General features: G+C 52.8%; 1 protein-coding gene across 4 annotated transcripts; it reads right to left on the reverse strand.

Moving 5' to 3' along the window:
• Window positions 1-507: 507 nt before the first annotated feature.
• On the reverse strand, window positions 508-11504 carry Meis3 (Meis homeobox 3). Of its 4 annotated transcripts, none has more exons than XM_087908814.1 (14): window positions 11417-11503; window positions 11038-11210; window positions 9203-9378; window positions 8907-9066; window positions 8764-8814; window positions 7956-8006; window positions 7650-7748; window positions 4622-4733; window positions 4308-4456; window positions 3048-3124; window positions 2822-2880; window positions 2166-2249; window positions 1257-1326; window positions 508-958 (listed from the first exon to the last, which is right to left on the reverse strand). In XM_087908814.1, the coding sequence occupies exons 2-13, from the start codon at window positions 11047-11049 to the stop codon at window positions 1277-1279; spliced, it is 1080 nt and encodes a 359-aa protein (XP_087764940.1). In that variant the 5' UTR covers window positions 11050-11210; window positions 11417-11503; the 3' UTR covers window positions 508-958; window positions 1257-1276. The 4 variants fall into 4 exon arrangements, with proteins under 4 accessions (XP_087764940.1, XP_087764939.1, XP_087764947.1 ...); XM_087908813.1 differs by having other exon boundaries at window positions 7650-7799; XM_087908821.1 differs by lacking the exon at window positions 8764-8814 and having other exon boundaries at window positions 11417-11504.
• Window positions 11505-16355: the final 4851 nt, after the last annotated feature.

The raw sequence follows: 16355 nt of genomic DNA on the forward strand, positions 1-16355 counted from the left end.
GTGTGTGTGTGTGTGTGTGTCTGTGTGTGTGTCTGTGTGTGTGTGTCTCTGTGTGAGTGTGTGTCTGTGTGTGTGTGTGTGTGTGTGTGAGAGAGAGAGAGAGAGAGAGAGAGAGAGAGAGAGAGAGAGGGAGGGAGGGAGAGAGAGAGTGTAACTAGGAAGAGTATGTTCTTTCCTCCCATCATGTGGGTCCTGGGGCTCACACTCAACTCACCAGGCTTGACTGCAAACACTTTTATCCAGTGAGCTATTTTGCTGACCCCTGTGACCACTTTTAAAGTCTAGCTGTGCCTTGTATAAGAGGGTACACAGAAACATGATGACCCCAACAACAGTATACACTTTGAGCCGCAGAATTTGGGGGCAGTTTGTTACACAGCAGCGTCTAACTGATGCATGTGGTATTTCAGAGCAGGGATCAGGAGAAAGATGGCCAATGACTGTTAGTGTTTGTGATTCTTCAGTTTCAAATTACCAAGGACTTAAAATCTTAGAGGACAAATGAAATTTTGATTTAGATTTTTAAGACTTTATCATTAAAAAAAGAAAAGTAGAAGAATGTCAGAGAAGGGAGGTGGGGAGGCAGAGGGCAGGAGGATGGAGGAAACTCTCCTAAACTTTGGATGCAGGTGACCCTCTTTCCATGGCCACCCTTGCCAAACCCCAAACCCTTCTCTGTCCTAGATTGGGGCCCCAGTCACCGTCTTCTGCAGACCCTGGCCCAGTTCTCAGCTCAGGTCCTGGGCAAAGAGAAGGACAGAAGGGTGCAGGACCTGGAGGTTTTGTCTTTGCCCTTGAGAGGCCCTCAAGTGGGCTCTTGGGTCCCCAAGCCTCTGGGGGCCCCAGGGAGGTAGGCGTTGAGTGGGAATTGGAGCTTTGGAGGCAAAGTCCTGAAGCCCAAGGACCAGCAGGAACCAATTAAGTACAAGGCTGGTGGTCACAGTCCAGAGGCTGAGGCCTGTGGGAGGGAAGATAGGCCAAGTCAGAAGGAACTGCATCGGTCCTTGTGATAGATGAGTGAGTAGATGGGTCCTGGATGAGAGGATGATGGATGGATGGATGGATGAGCAGACAGGTGAGTGAATGGGTGGGTGATGAATGGGTAGATGGTGAGATGAATTGAGCATCTTTCCACCAAGTTGGGAAAATTCTCATTTCAGGGACCCAGACTGGTACTGCTCTAGTTGAGTCCACTGCTGGAGCTTAACAAAGTTTGTTAAAGTTTGACTGCCAATCTCTAGGCCTTGGACACTCACCCTCCTTTTGACCCCAACCTCTATAGGTAATGCCACTCTCCTTCTAAGTTCAGGTTCATCCCCATTGATCCTGAAAAGCAAAGAGACGGTCAGTGAGCCTTTCTGCCCACAGATGCCCTAAGACCTCCTCTCCCCTTCTGTTACCCAGGGTCCATCACCAGGATCAGATGAGTCAAGTGTTTAAGAAGGTTCTGAGTCAGGCAGTGGGGGCACATGGCTTTAATCCCAGCACTTGGGAGGCAGAGGCAGGTGGATCTCTGTGAGTTTGAGCCCACCCTGGTCTATAGAGAGAGCTCTAGGACAGCCAGTGCTACACAGAAAAACCCTGTCTCGGAAAAACTGGAGGAGAAGGAGAAGGAAGAGGAGGTGGAGTAGGAAGAAAGGAAGTGGGAGAGGAGGAGGGGGTGGAGGTGGAGAAGAATGGGGAAGAGGAGGAGAGGGCAGAGGAAGAGGAGGAAATGGAGGAGGAAGAAAAAAAGGAAGAGGAGGAGAGGAAGAAGAGGTGGTGATAGTTCTGGCCTTTTAAGAAAAACTAGTCTCGGGCTGGAGAGACGGCTCAGCGGTTAAGAGCATTGCCTGCTCTTCCAAAGGTCCTGAGTTCAATTCTTAGCAACCACATGATGGCTCACAACCATCTGTAATGAGGTCTGGTGCCCTCTTCTGGCCTTCAGGGATACACACAGAAAGAATATTGTATAATAAATAAATAAATAAATATTTAGAAAAGAAAGAAAGAAAAACTAGTCTCAAATTCAGTTGAGCCCAGAGGAGCTGGAGCAGGCCAGTGGTATTATCTCTGTGCCCTGTGTACAGGTGAGTCATGAGTTATTCATGAGCTGGGTCTAGCAGGTGTGTTGTGAGAGGTGGAGCCTGGTACAGACAGTGGTTTAGCATAGATAGAGAACTTACCTGGTGTCCTAACTGTCACTTGTGGCTGGGTCTCTGTGTAGCCTGTCATGGGCTGGCCCTCAGGAGTGAAAGATGCACTCTGCCCTAGGAAAGTGGATGGGGTATATGGTGAACCCCAGGAGGCCTACAAAAGTGTTGGCATAAAGGCAAAGTATCAGGAGTCCTGTGAAAGGGGCTGAGGCTGAGGTCCGGAAGCTCCTCAGAGTGGGCTGGGGTACAGGCAGAGGCCCAGGGGCCCTTCAGAGAGAATTTCAGTGAGATAGACCTCCTGGGAGTCACAAGAATAGGATTGGAGCTGAATGAGGAGATAAACGCTTTTAACCCCAGCACTTGAGAAGCAGAGGCAGGTAGATCTTTGTGCATTAAGGTTGGCATGGTCTAAGAATGAGTTCCAGGCCAGCTAGAGTTCCACAGTGAGACCCAGTCTTAGAAATAAAATAAGAAGTTGCCAATACTTATAGAAAAGAGCCCCAGGAGTCTAGAGAAGGGAGTTAGGGCTCAGGTGGGGTTACAGAAGCGCCAAGAGGGAATAAAAGGGTACAAGATGAGTTTTAAGAAGCCTCAAAAGATGTTAGAGCACAGACTGAGGCACAGACTGAGGCACTATAAGTCTGGTCCCACCTGGGACTGGAGGAACTTTCTGCCCTTTCGCGTACCTGTGCGGTTGGACTGGTCAATCATGGGTTGCACGATCCGTCTCCGGGCATTAATAAACCTGGGAAGTGTCAGGGGCAAGAAAAAAAAAGTGTGAGTAAGTATCCATGGGGTCAGATAGTCACCAGAAGAAGGGACAGCAGAAGCAATCCACATCTGGGCTGTGAAGGTCAAGGCATGGGAAATGGAGTTTCAGAACCACGGACAGCTCCCCGCCCAACCACTCACCAGTTGTTCACCTGCAGGATGGTGAGCCCCGTGTCCTGGGCCAGCTGTTTCTTTTGCTCTTCTGAGGGGTACGGGTGCTGCAACCACCAACAAGAGTCATTCTGCCTGTCCTACTGCTGTCTGCTCCCTAAGGTCTAGCCTTGGTGCATCTTGTCCCCAAGGCAGGAGGAGGGTAGGCAAGCCACTCTCCCTCCCTGGTCAAGGAGGCCAAGCCCCAACCAAGTCCTGGACATTTATTTTCATCCCCACCTTTCACAGCAATCAGAGGCAATTTGGCAGAGGGGGGACTCACAGGCAGAGGTGGCAAACAGTCCCATCCATCCAGTCCTGCTCAAGGAGTCCCACAGAGTCCCTCCTCGTCTTCTCCCCCTTCCACTATATATTCTCAGCTCTTCCTTCCACCCTCAGGTTTTTTCTGTAGCCCTTGCTGGCCTCAAACTCACCTTATCGCTGAGGACAACCTTGCCTCCCAAGTGCTGGGGTTACAGGTGTGGCTCACCACATCCTGTTTATGCAACACTGGGTGGAATCCAAGACTTCCTCATTCTAGGCCAGCAACCCACCCAGTTTAACTACAGCTCAACACTCCCCTTTAAAATTGCAATTATATTCTCATTCTGTGTGTGTGTACATGCATGTGGGCCTGCATGTGGGGATCAGAGGACAACTATGGGAGCCTGTCTTCTCCTTTCACCAAATGTGTATCAGGGACCAAACTTAGGCTGTGCAGTAAGTATCTTTATCCACTGAGCCATTCACCAGACAAGCTCTTGTGTCGTTGAACAGGGAGGAATCCTATAAAGTTTGGGTTGTCTTCAAACTCATAATCTTCCTGCCTCGGCCTCCTGAGTGCTGGGATTGCAGGCTGAGCTGCCATTTCTGGTTCTAAGTTTCTATTTTTCTCTGTCCCTCTTCTTCTGTCCTCAGACCATCCCATCACTACCTTCCTCCTACCAGGCCCTCCCCATATCTGTTTTTAGTCTCTCCCTGTCTGCTCATCAGTCTCCATCCACAAGGCAGTATGGTGGACTGCTTGCATTTAAACCTGTCTGGCTGAGTGACCTCAGCAACAGAACATCCTCCATGAAGTATCCTGTGGAGGGCGGTGGGTAGATGATCGATGGGTAGTTGCGTAGATGGATGGTGAGGAGGGACTGCTGGGAAGGTTCATCTCTGGGTGGCTCTTGGTTGGGGCTTAGCTTTTGGGATAGTGACTTCCCTCTCTCCATGCCCGCTTCCACCCAGTCTGAAGGTTCTCACCGAGAGATGCTGGAACAACCAGGCCCTCATGATGTTGGTGGCCACTTTGGGGAAGATTCCTCTCTTCTTGTTCCGTCGACGCTCCAGGTCCAGTTCCTCATCCTCACCTGCAGAACTCGGAGAGGCCATGCTTGTGTCCAGCCCATCTCCTGGGGAGGGGGACATGCCCAGTTGATGGTGGAAAGCAACAGCGGACCGTGGTACCCTCACCCAAGACACCAGGCTGCAGCTGTTCCCCTGGAAGTCCTATAGGAAGTCTAACCTTAATCTTCAGAGACACTCCCAACTTCCTCTGTCTCTCCTAAGTTCCTCACCTTGGTCACTTGAGTTGTCCCCACTCTGGGAGGCCAGGCCTCCACTGGATGGACCCGGGGTCCCCAAATGTACAGACCCACTGTCCTCGTGGTCTCTGATCCATGTATTGTTCTGGGAAACAAGAACAGGATGTCAGTGTGAAAGCCCAGGGAGATCAGTCCCTGTAGGTCACACCTGTCCCTTCCTGACTGTGATCTAAGGTGAGTCACTTCACCTTTCTGTGCCATTTTCAGCTGGGAGATGGAAGACAATAGCAGCCCTGTTGTTGGTGCAAGAAGTGCAAGACAAGTTCATTTGTGTAAAGGTGTACCATGATTGATTGTCAGGTAAGCTCATTTGTGTAAAGGTGTACCATGATTGATTGTCAGGTAAGCTCATTTGTGTAAAGGTGTACCATGACTGTCAGGTAGGCTAGCACAATCTACAGTACGCCTGTGTCTGATATCCTCGAGATCAGAGATGCTTGAGATTTCAGACCTCACACTGAAAGTCAGGCATGGTGATGCCCATTAGACCCAGTGTTCAGAGGGCTGAGATAGAATTGCCATGAATTCCAAGGCAGCCTGGCTAACAGGGTCAGACCCTGCCTCGAAAGATCAATGAATGAAGTGAACAAAACAAACAAGCAAAATCTTTCTCATTCTGAGCCAGGATACTGGGGGACTGGGTTTCCTACTCACCCCCAGCAGGAGCAGGGTTCTGCCTTAGCACCAACCCCATTAACATGCCCGGCAAATCACATGAATATTAACTAAGTGGAAAAATACAGGCTATAAATAGTCGTCATTAGTTCAGGTTGGATTTTTCTTTTTTTTTGCCAAGGAATTTGCACTAAACTTGTGAAAAATTCTTGTTTCCAAATGTGTTGTGTTTTGCTCAGTGCCGGGAACAGATCATGAAGTATCCTGCATGCTAGCAGGGGCTCTACCACTGATCCCCACCTCAGCCCCTCACTGGGGGATTCTAGGCAGGGGCTCTACCACTGAGCCACACCCCCAGCCCCTCACTGGGTGTTCTAGGCAGGGGCTTTATCACTGAGCCACACCCCAGCCCCTCATTGGGGGATTCTAGGCAGGGGCTCTATTTCTGAACCATGCCCCCAGTTTGCTTTCAGAACTTCATAGAAGAGGGTACAGGTACTATTTTTGTGGGCCTTTTTTTTCTTTGAGATGGTGTCAGTCTGTAGATCAATTTTGCCTGAAAACTCACTGTGTAGTTCAAGATGGCCTCAAGCTCACAGTGTGGCTCCTGCCCCAGTCCTCAGAATTCCAGACTTACAGCCCTATGCCACCATGTCATACTTTGTCCTGAGACTTTCGTGTACGATATAACGGAACATAATCTCCCTGAGTGTGAGTGCTGTTCCTCCAGACTTCCCAGCTGGCAGTACTGACAATAGACAGGGTGTCACTGTGTGTGGCTGTTCTGGGGTACTGTTGGGGTGACTGCGGTGGCCAGTATCAGGCTCATATGGCCGAAACTGATTGTGGTGATTACAGCCTTTTTCCCCCTCTAGTTTGTGACACAGTTTGAGAGTTGTGTTGTCTATTGTTAAAAATACATTCATCTATGTATTTAGTGTGTATGGGCATGAGTGTGCTGTAGCATGTGTGGAAGTCAGAGGATAACTAGAAGGGGTTCATTCTTTTCCTCCATCATATGGGTCAGGGGGCTCAAACCCAGGATGTCAGGCTTAGCATCAAGAGGCATTGCTCTCTGAGCCTTCTCACTGGTCACTGGATTGCCTTCCAGGCTGTGAGTGTGGCTAGTGTGGATATGTGTGTATGTGACTCTGTGAGGACCTGTGTGTGTGTGTGTGTGTGTGTGTGTGTGTGTGTGTGACTGTCCTTCGAGCATATGGAGGCTGTGTAAAAGTCTGAGCAGGGACCTCCCTGGGAGGGATACCCAGTCCTCTCATGCAAGTTTCCCTGAGCACATTCATGTGGCAAGTCTGGGGCCAAAGAGGCTGTATGTGTGTGCATGTATGCACTTGTATGTGTATCTGCATGTGTGCACATGTGTGTGGAAGGTCTGGAGTCTTGCTTAAATTCTCTCTACCTTATATACTGAGACAGGGTCTCTTGATAAACCCAACGCTCACCCATCCAGCTAGTTTAGTCTGCCAGCTTGCTCCGTGTACCTGTCTCTGCATTTCAAGTGCTGGAATTGTGAGTCAGGCTATCAGACTCACCCAGAATCCTCATGGGTGCTCTGGATCCAGACCCAAGTCCTTAGGCTTGCACTGTGAGTGCTTTACTTATTGAACTGTCTCTCTAGCTCCAACCGAGGGTTCGTGAGACTCCCCTATGTGGTAGTGTGTGGGTGTACCACAGGCTCTGGAGTTGTGCAGTGTGCCTGTCTCTGGTTGTGCCATTGCTGGATGTGTTGAGAGCATGTGGGTGTGGCCATCACATGACTTTTTCCAGTTGCGGTGACTTGGGATCCACACAGCTACAACATATGTAACTGTTGTCCGGTGTTCTGAGCCAATGACACTTTATTTACCTATATTTTTAAGTCTACACAGACAAATATAAGGACATGTGTTTGACTCCTGGGCAACAAGGCATGTGTGCACATGCCTGCAGGCCCCGATCGTTAAGTGTGCAGAAGGACTTTTTGATCAGTCAGTGTCCAAGTGTGACCAGAACTGAGTTTGTCCAGCAGTGCCTAGAGCTGTTTGGTTGGCTCCATCAGAATTAGCTGGGTGGCAGTCATTTGTGCAGTGGTTATCCTGAGAATGGCAGTGTGTGAATGGCTGTAGGGTCTGTGCTACTGTCTCGTGGTTGGAGCTTGTTTCAGGAGGTAGTACTCATTATGGTCTGTTGAGTAGGACTGTCTGTGCCTAACTTCAGCCGGTTGTATAGGAAGTGCCTGTGCTGTGGTCCAGCTGCATCTGTGTGTTGTTGTGACATGGGAGTGTGAGTGCGATGCACACTCCACGGCAGACACTACCGAGGTGTTCTGGTGTGAAACGTGCCTTCCTGCTGTGTCCATGCCCACCTGTGGTTGCCAGGAAGTGCCCACCTGGTCTGGGAGACTGGGGCAGGAGGCCGCGTAGTCCTCAAGGTCCTCCCTGCAGCCACCATCCCGATCCTCGATCACCAGGTCTATGGGCATCTTCCCCTTGAGGCAGGTGATGTAGCGATGACAGAAGTTGTCGCACAGGTCGTGGACCTGGGAGGGCAGCGGGGGTACTGGGGGGGGCCACCCGGGGGAGCTAGGGCTGGGGTGAGCAGTGTGAGGGAGCATTCTGCTTCCACTCCAGTGGGGAGTAGGGGGAGGGGGTTGAGAGGGGAAGGGGTAAGGCAGGTGCAAGTGAGACACCCTCACCTTCTCCAGCTCCAGCAGGTGGAACCGGAGTACCTGGATGGCCTGGACCATCTGCAAACAGAGGAGGAAGGAAGAGCAGCTAGGTGTGGAGGTACACACATGGGATCCCGGCATCTGGAGGGGCTGAGGCAGGAGGATTGCCAACAAGGCACAAGGACAATTCAAGTCTGAGCTACATAGTGGGTTCCTGACCAATAAGTGAGACCCTGTCTCAAAAAAAAAAAAAGACAGAAATATCCTTGAAACAACAGCAAGAAAAGGATAGGGACAGAGGCGCAGAGGCACCAACTATGCCAAAGGAGAAAAAGTCAACGTTAGGAAGAGTTTGGCTGAAGGCTGAGGTAGAAAGAGAAGCGACAGAAACAGAGCCCATCACTACAGGAGCTGACCAGCCCTCTGCTCTGTTCCCACCTCCACCTTGTGAACTACATTTCCTAGAGACCTTTGCCCAAGGATGTACTGGGGTGCTAAGAAAGTGTCTTTCTCACTAGCTCTCTTTCTCCCGTTTCGCCCCTGCACTTTACAGATAGATGCGTCGGGAGGTAGTACCACTTGCCCTAGCTCCCTGGTTCACGGATCTAGAGTTGCAGAGGCAGGATTCAGCTCTAACCACCGGGAGTTCTCACGCTGGGCAGCACTCGTGTGTTTGGGAATGTGGGTCAGTGGTTTCCTGTCCTCACCCCTCAGTCAACCCCAGGAACACACAGGCGGGGAAGGACGAGGAATGGAGGACTGGCTACTGAGGGCGCACGCGGGGTGCGCGGGGTGCGCGGGGTGCGCGGGGTGCGCGGGAAGGCCTGGGCCTCACCAGGTTGTCCAGCTCCGGGTTGGAAGAGAACAGCGGCCTCTCGGAGCGGATCTGGGAGGGAGAAGAGAGGCCAGGCAAGGCGGTCTGCCTCCCGCTCACCCTTCCTACCGCCTCCCCTGGTGCCTCGTTTTGGGGCTGCCCACCTGCTTAGCAAAGGCAGCAATGTCCTCATTGAAGGAATCGGAGGAGCAGACGTCGCCACCTGGGGATGAGCCCAGTCCAGCCGAGGCTCCATCGCGGGGTGAGCATGTGGCCAGCTCGCACTTCTCAAAGACCAGGGCCAAGAGAGGGAAGAGGGGGTGTCTGGGAGAGGGGCAGGAAAGTGAGCATGAATGAGGGGAAGTATGGAGTGCTCGGAGATAGACACAAAGAGAGAAACAGACCCCAAGAGACACAAAGGACACTGGGCAGCCCCTGCCCTGTCTCTAGACTCACTCACCCATAGATGTCATCCTTCTCTCTCTTCAAGCTGTCGCTGTCCAAGCCTGGGGCTTGGGGCTGGGGAGGTCGGTGTGGGCCAAAGGGCCCAGGGGCTCGGGGTACTGAAGGTGCTGCCTCTGAGAAGCTGGCCAGGGTGTGCTCCGAAATGCCGTGGTAGTGGCGCAGCTCATCATACTACGGGAGAAGGAACAAACTGGAGGTCCGTATCCTCAGGAGCCTCCTTACCCCAGATCACACAAGGTGCACTCTGGTCTCCAAGGATCCCAGCTGCTGTCCTCTTAAGTTCCAAGAGTCTCACAGAACTGTCCAAGTGGGTATGAGAATCCACTCAGGACCCAAAAGAAGGCACCCAGGTCAAGAGATGTTTAGGAAGGAACTCATGGCTGGTAACCCGGGTAGAGAAAAGGGCAAAGAGGCGTAGAGCCAGAGCTGTAGGGGGAGCCAGCCAAGGAGGGAGAGCATGGAGAGGCGGGCATGGTATGACAGGAGGCACAACCCAGAAAATTCACAAAATTCACCTGTTTATGTACAGCCTTTTCCTGGTCATTTCACAAATGTGACAATACACTTTTATTTATGGAGTACTGGGTTCCTTTGCCTGCTGCATCCTAGGCAGGGACTCTACCACTGAACCACACCCCCAGCCCCTCACTGGGGGATTCTAGGCAGCGTCTCTACACTAAATCACTTCCTCAGCCCCTCACTGAGGGAGTCTAGGCCAGTGCTCTCCCAGCCTTGTTTATTTTTGAGAGTGTCTTACTTTGTAGCCCATGCTGGCCTGGAACTCAGAGCAATTCTCCTGCTTTAGCCTTTGGAGTGCCAAGATTACAGATGTGAGTCACCACACAGCTAATCACACACCTTAGAATGTCTTGACAACTTATCACAACCAACATGTAAATCTACCATACCCATATGCACACACAGTTAGTACACACTCATGTGACATAGTGCACATATATGCTATAGGGTATGTTCTCCACAGCATGCAGGCTTAGAACACCACACACCCGGTTGCCAGAAATAACCCTATACACACACAGAGAGACAGACAGACAGACAGACACACCAAGTAGGAATCGAATGAACAGAAAATGGAAGACAGTTGACACTGACAAGAGTCAATAAATATGTTTGGGGGAAGGGTAACCCCATTCCACTGTACAAACAGTTCCAACCAGAAATAAGAGTATGGGGGCTAGAATTCTGGGTTCTCTTGTCACAGAATCACCAGTGGGGCAGCAGGACCTTTAATCTCCAGGTCGATTGTGCTTAGTCGTGGAGAGACCCTGGGCTCCAAGAGGCGAAAGGCTCCCTGGTATGAGGTTCTGTGTGCTCCAACCAACCCGGGTGCACTGGACCCCTTGTGTGGCCTTCACTCCTCTTTTGCGTCCTGGTGAACTTCTCTAGTACCCTGAAGTGAATTCACCTGCTCCCTGTTGCTCGTCAAGAACCCAGAAGATGGGGTCCTCACCTCCTGCCAGGTCTGTCTCCAACCCTCCCTGCCCTCCGGGCTCCAGTCTCTCCCCTCTCTAGGACCAAAGGAGAGTCCCTTGTCTAGCAACCCAGTAAGACGTCCCACCCCTAACCCTAGGGTGGGTCTGAGACAACGGAAACCTGGGGGAAGGCAGAGGGAAAAGGATGGAGTGGAGGGGGTCGGGGTGGAGAAGACCCAAGAGACAGAGAGTCAGGGTGTGGGGGGGAGGTCAGTGACGGGGAGAGAGAGCAACACAGAGGAATAGAAGGAGGGGCAGAGGGGACTCTGGGGGGGGGCAAAAAGGAACATTTAGGGGTAGAGAGGGGTTTGGGGGCAGGACGGGCGCGGCCACCTACCCTCCGGGCCATGGGCCGGCGCCGCCTGTTCTGGACTCCGGCGGTCACGGCCTGGGGCTCATCGCGGCCGGAGGTCCCCGAGGTCCCCGCCGGGTACCGGGGTCTCCGAGCGGCCAAGACCCGCTGATCGCGGCCGAGGACGGCGGCGGCTCCTCCGCTCGCGCGGGCCGGGCCTGTGTCACATCCGGAAGTTCACGCGAAGACGCTTAACCCGCTGTCCGCCGGAGCTGGGCCTCCTCCCGAGCGTCCCCTCCCCTGTCTTGTCCCTCCCTTCTCCTTTGAGTTCCCTCCTAGCTCTCCTCCCCTGCCCCCCTTTTCTTCCCCTGTGCTGCCCCCTCTCTTCTCTCCCCGTTTTGGGTTCCAGGCCTCCCCAACCCACCTTGGCCGTGGCCTTTGTATGTCAGATTCGCGGGGTCCTGCGTCTGGAGCTTCCCCGGGTCCCCACCCTCCCTTCCTCTTGGTCCTCTCTGCTCCTCGTTGCTCTCTCCCTGCCTGGCCGCCAGGGGTCTGCTGTAGCTTTCTGCCCCTCCTTCTCCCTTGTCATCCTCGGTCTGTCTCCCCTATCTGTGAGACAGGATTCGAGCAAACGAGGTTCAGGGAAGAACTAAACTTTGATTTTAGTTTGTCTTTTTGCTCTGGTTCAGTCCCTTGCCTCCCCTGGGGCGACAAGGGTGCTGTCGGCAGAGGCACCAGTGTGTGTCTCTGTGCCCCGAAGTGGCAAAGAATTAGGTTGGTGGAGCATCCCTCAGGGACATGTGTTGTGGTCCTTCTGAACCCTGCCCTCAGGAAAGTCCTTATCCTAAATGAAGCCCCCTCAGTTGCTGCTCTCAGGGAATGGGTAGGATCTCCAAGCCTGTGTGTCTGTGTGTGTGTCTGTGTGTGCGTGTGTGTGTGTGTGTGTGTGTGTGTGTGTGTATGTAAATCGTGGGTCTGGCCACTAATGAGCGGCTATCCGAACTGCAAGACAAGCTTTGGAATGGGGTTCCAGTGACAAAAAGTAATCGTGCCAGGGCTGTGTGGCAGGAAGTTCACAGGCTGGATACAAGGCTGGCTATGTAAGAAGATTCTTTCTCCAAAACCAGAGTTTGGAAAGAGGAGGATGGGGGTTGGAGGAGGAAGAGGAAGAAAGGAAAGAAATGGAGGCGGGAACCTGAAAAAAAAGACAGATACTTGGAGACCCAGGGACCGAATCCCAGAGAGAGATGACCCAGAGAGCAGAGGCAGCTGAGAGCCTCTTCCCTCGCAGTAGGTGGTGTGAGCCCTGCTGGGCTGGCTGGAGGTGCGGTTTATGACTCTCATAAACAGCGCCAGGCGCTCCTTCATCTTCTCTCCTGGAAATAAAACTAAAGCAGGGAAGGGGTGACAGGTGGGGTGGGCCTGAGGCTCGAGGGATGATATGATGAGGGATGGGGGAACTGGGATGGAGAGAGGATGGCAGGCTGTGGAGGGAGGACCAACAGGGACAGGTCTCCGGTTCTTCTTAGCCTCCAGAGTCCACTCCTCCCCCTCTCGACTGCTCTGTCACCCCAGACACCCACAGGCCCTGATGAATGCCTATGTTCTGGAGTTCAGACCTTCCTCAAACATGCCTTTTTCTTTCTGCAACAAGCCAGGGCTTCCGGTTTCAGGGGACCTCGCCTGAGTGTGGGCTTTTCACAACCAATGGGGTCCCCCCCTTCAGCTCACCCCACTTTGGCCCTTTAAAGTTGTGACCGGGGTAAGGGGTCTGGTCACACATACCCACTCCTGACACAGGTATACGGTGGGTAGAAAATTACATAACTTTCAATTAAATGTGTAAATTTATCCCCTCTGCTCTGCTCGCGCCACGATGCTCCCCTCCCCCACTACCCTTAGCGGGGATTCGGGGAGTGGGACCCAGGGCCGAGGCCACAGCCGTGATCTTTGTCTTTGTGGAATCACTTTTGTCCTCGTGGGAGCTGATTTTGGGTGGGGACGATGGTGACGGGGCATCAGGTCACAAAGACTAACCTTTAGCTCGCTACACATTGGAGGATGACCTTGAGGCATAATCCTTCTGCCTCAGACTCTTTGAGGTCACAAGCAGAAAATACCACATTTGGCTTGATTCTTCTGTTCCCCACCCCCACCTCCATCTTCTGAGACAAGGTCTTTGAAGTTCAAGCTGTCCTCAAAGCCGTGACCCTCCTGCCTCAGCTTCCCAAATGCTGGGATGACCAGCATGCATTGCTATGCCTGGTTCAGAAGCTGAGTCTGAGCCAAGGTTCAGCCTCACTCAGTCCAGGGTGGAGGGAGGAAAGAAGTGGACAGAATACGGCAGGGAGGGGGTGGGTGACAGAAATAAGAGGGTGTATGCCCACAAAAAATCCAGAGCTGGCTGCTGTTACTCTGCGTACAGAGGGATCTCTCAGCTCTGAGCAAAAAGCAGCGGCTGGGGCTCGTGGGTATAAATCTTTTTAATTAATGAAAGGGACTAGATGTTGGTAAAAGAAAGAATGAGGGAGTCTGGGTGATAAATTGATGGGAGAGGTGGGTGGCTGTGGGAAGAACGCTCACACGCCCCCAGTCTGTCTAACATGCACGTGTACAAACACACACATGCACATCTGTTCTCCCCTGAGCTTGATATGGCTGCCTTCCTACCGTGAGGTTGGGACCCTGTCTCTGGGCCAGGCTCATCTGTTAGCAGCCAGTGTCGTGTGGCTGCTGTCCCCGCTGGGAGAGAAGTGAGCATGCGTCTGGATGGAGCTGGGGATCTGTGCTGGCCTCTGCTTGGGACTGTGTGATTCCATTTCACCCGGGGAACGTCCCACACTACATCCATTGCCAGCCCCCACCGAATGCATGGAACTTTGTAGATCTTCCCAGCTCAGCCTCCCCGACCTGGGCTCAAACCCTGGAGGCTGTGGCTATGGAGCAACCACAACCCCCAAGGATCCTCAGGGAATCCTAGTGCTCTCTCTCTCTCTCTCTCTCTCCCTCTCCCTCTCCCTCTCCCTCTCCCTCTCACTGTTTCTATCTCTCCCTGTGTGTGTCTCTCCCTCTATCTCTGAGATCCGCCATCTGCCTCTCTGATTCTTTCCACACTCCGTGTCCTCCCAGCCTGTGGCTGCAGCAAAAGGAATCATTCATCTCAAGAGCCCTCCTCAGTACAGGCCTGGCCATCCATCACAGCAGCGGTGACTGGGGCAGCTCGTTTGTCACCTGCAGCCTGCTGGCCTCCCCTCCCGCCCCACCAAGCAATCATTCCATTAGCCATGGCTGTGCAGTCCCGGGGAACACTGCTTGACCCCTGGGGAGGGGGCAGGAGGCTGTGGCTGTCTGCCCCAGGCGCCCATCCCCACCCCCACCCTTTTCAACTCTATTTTCCCCTGCCCCCCTTTTAAGTCTCCTCCCTCTGCCAGCTGAGACTCCCTCCCTTGGTCTCAGGGCTCAATGTCCTCCTTTCTCTTCCCTCTCCTCTTCCCTCCTCCCCTTCCTTCTCTTCCTCTTCCTTCCTCTTCCTCCCTCTTCTCTGTGCCCCTGTGACTACCTAGCTCTGTGTCCACCCCCGCTGTCTCAGCCTCCCTTTTCTTTCTGAGTCTCATCGCCTGCCTGAGAGGTCCCTCCTCTTCTGACTCCAACTTCCATTCCCATCTGTCATCTTCCACCTCCCCCATCCCACAGGGGGCACAGAGGGAAGGGAAAAGAGAGCAGGGAAGGGGACAGGAGGGAGGTGGGGCCAGAACAATGCCTTGGGCACCTTGGAGATGATCTGAGGACTGATGTGCCTTGAACCTGGGAACCCTATCCTGTTCCTCCTACCTTCTCTGAAGTCCTCCCTGGAGTCTGACTTCAGTCCTCAGGGGATGAGGCGGCTCCTTGGAGAGACCAGAAGCTGGGGGATGGGACTTGCCATGAGGATGTCTAATCCTCTGAGAGTGGTGTGCCGGTTGGCACCAGACCCCAACAGTGGTGCCTCTCCTTTCCCATACCCATAGTTCTACAGGAAGGAGGACTGGGAAGTCCTCTCTACTCTGCAAGGCAGCCATGATGGAGGCCCTCCATGAACCCCCACGGACCCCACATCACCCCTGTCACTGCCCCAGAGAGGTGTCATGTGGCACCTCAGTGTCCTCATCCTCTGGTGGGGAACTTGGAGAACATTTCACACACTCCCCAAGAGGGCTCCAGCAGAAGGGAGACCCCGTGGTCCACACAGCTGCCTCTTCGCCAACATGACCTTTAACCCTTCCTTTCCCTTCCCTTCCTTAATGTTCCTGCCAGGTCCCATCAGCTTCTATCCTTGCCTCAGGCCGGCCTGTGGTGAGCTCAGCTGATGACAGTGACCAGATACTGAGAAGAGAGGAGACAAGAAGACAGACACCGAGTCTTGTGATGGCTCACTGAAGGTGTCGACTCAGCAGTGCCTGGGTACCTAGCTGGGGGCTAAATGCCAGCCTCGATGGTGCTGGCATTGAAAATGAGATGAATGTTTAAGTCAGTCGACCAGTTAAAACAGATTGGTTGTGTGGACTGTGTCCAAGAAGTTGAAGGCCATAATAGAAAGAGACAGACGGTCTAGGAAAATTACTCCATAAAAAAATGAACTTGCTGCAAAACCCGAAGATCTGAGTTCAGATCCCCAGCATTGCAGTATTTTATTATCTAGTTTTATGTGTGTGCATGTATAAGTAACTAATACGGAGACTTGGCACCAGAGAATGCTGTGGGCAAGCCTGAGCATGCGGTTCTTAAGCCTTCGGAAGAGAATTAGAGTATGAATTGGGAAGGGTTTGGAGAGGGTGCTGTAGGCCCCGGTCAGCGGGTGACTTGGGAGGACACTCCGAGGACCAGAATGCCGGGACAAATGTGGACTTGGGAGCTGGACTAGAACCGGCTTGTGCCCCATTCTGGGGAAGAGCTGGGCCACTTTCTCTCCGTGTCCCGAGGTTTTGTGGGAGGCCATGATGGCTAATTTTTATTTTGTTTGTTTTTGAGACAGAATTTCACTGTGTAGCTCTGGTTGTCCTGGAACTCGCTCTGTAGACCAGGCTGGCTTCAAACTCACAGAGATCCACCTGCCTCTGCCTCGCCAGTGCTGGAATTAAAGGAATGTTTCACCACCACCCAGAATTGGTTAATTTTTAATTATCCGTTTGTCATGACCTAGGACCACTCGAGAAGAGCACCCAAGGGATCCTTTCGGAAGAGGGGTTGGGAATGACTCTAAGAGCCTGAGGTGGTGTCTTCCGGACACAGCAGGAGAGTTGCACTCGTGAACTCACGGGGGTGTGACAGCACACACAAGGCCTGCACAAGATCTGGCCGAACAAAATCCCAGCAAGGAGAGAGGA

Source organism: Myodes glareolus, chromosome 1, assembly GCF_982192425.1.
Source record: "Myodes glareolus chromosome 1, mMyoGla1.1, whole genome shotgun sequence".
NCBI classification, from domain to species: Eukaryota; Metazoa; Chordata; class Mammalia; order Rodentia; family Cricetidae; genus Myodes; species Myodes glareolus.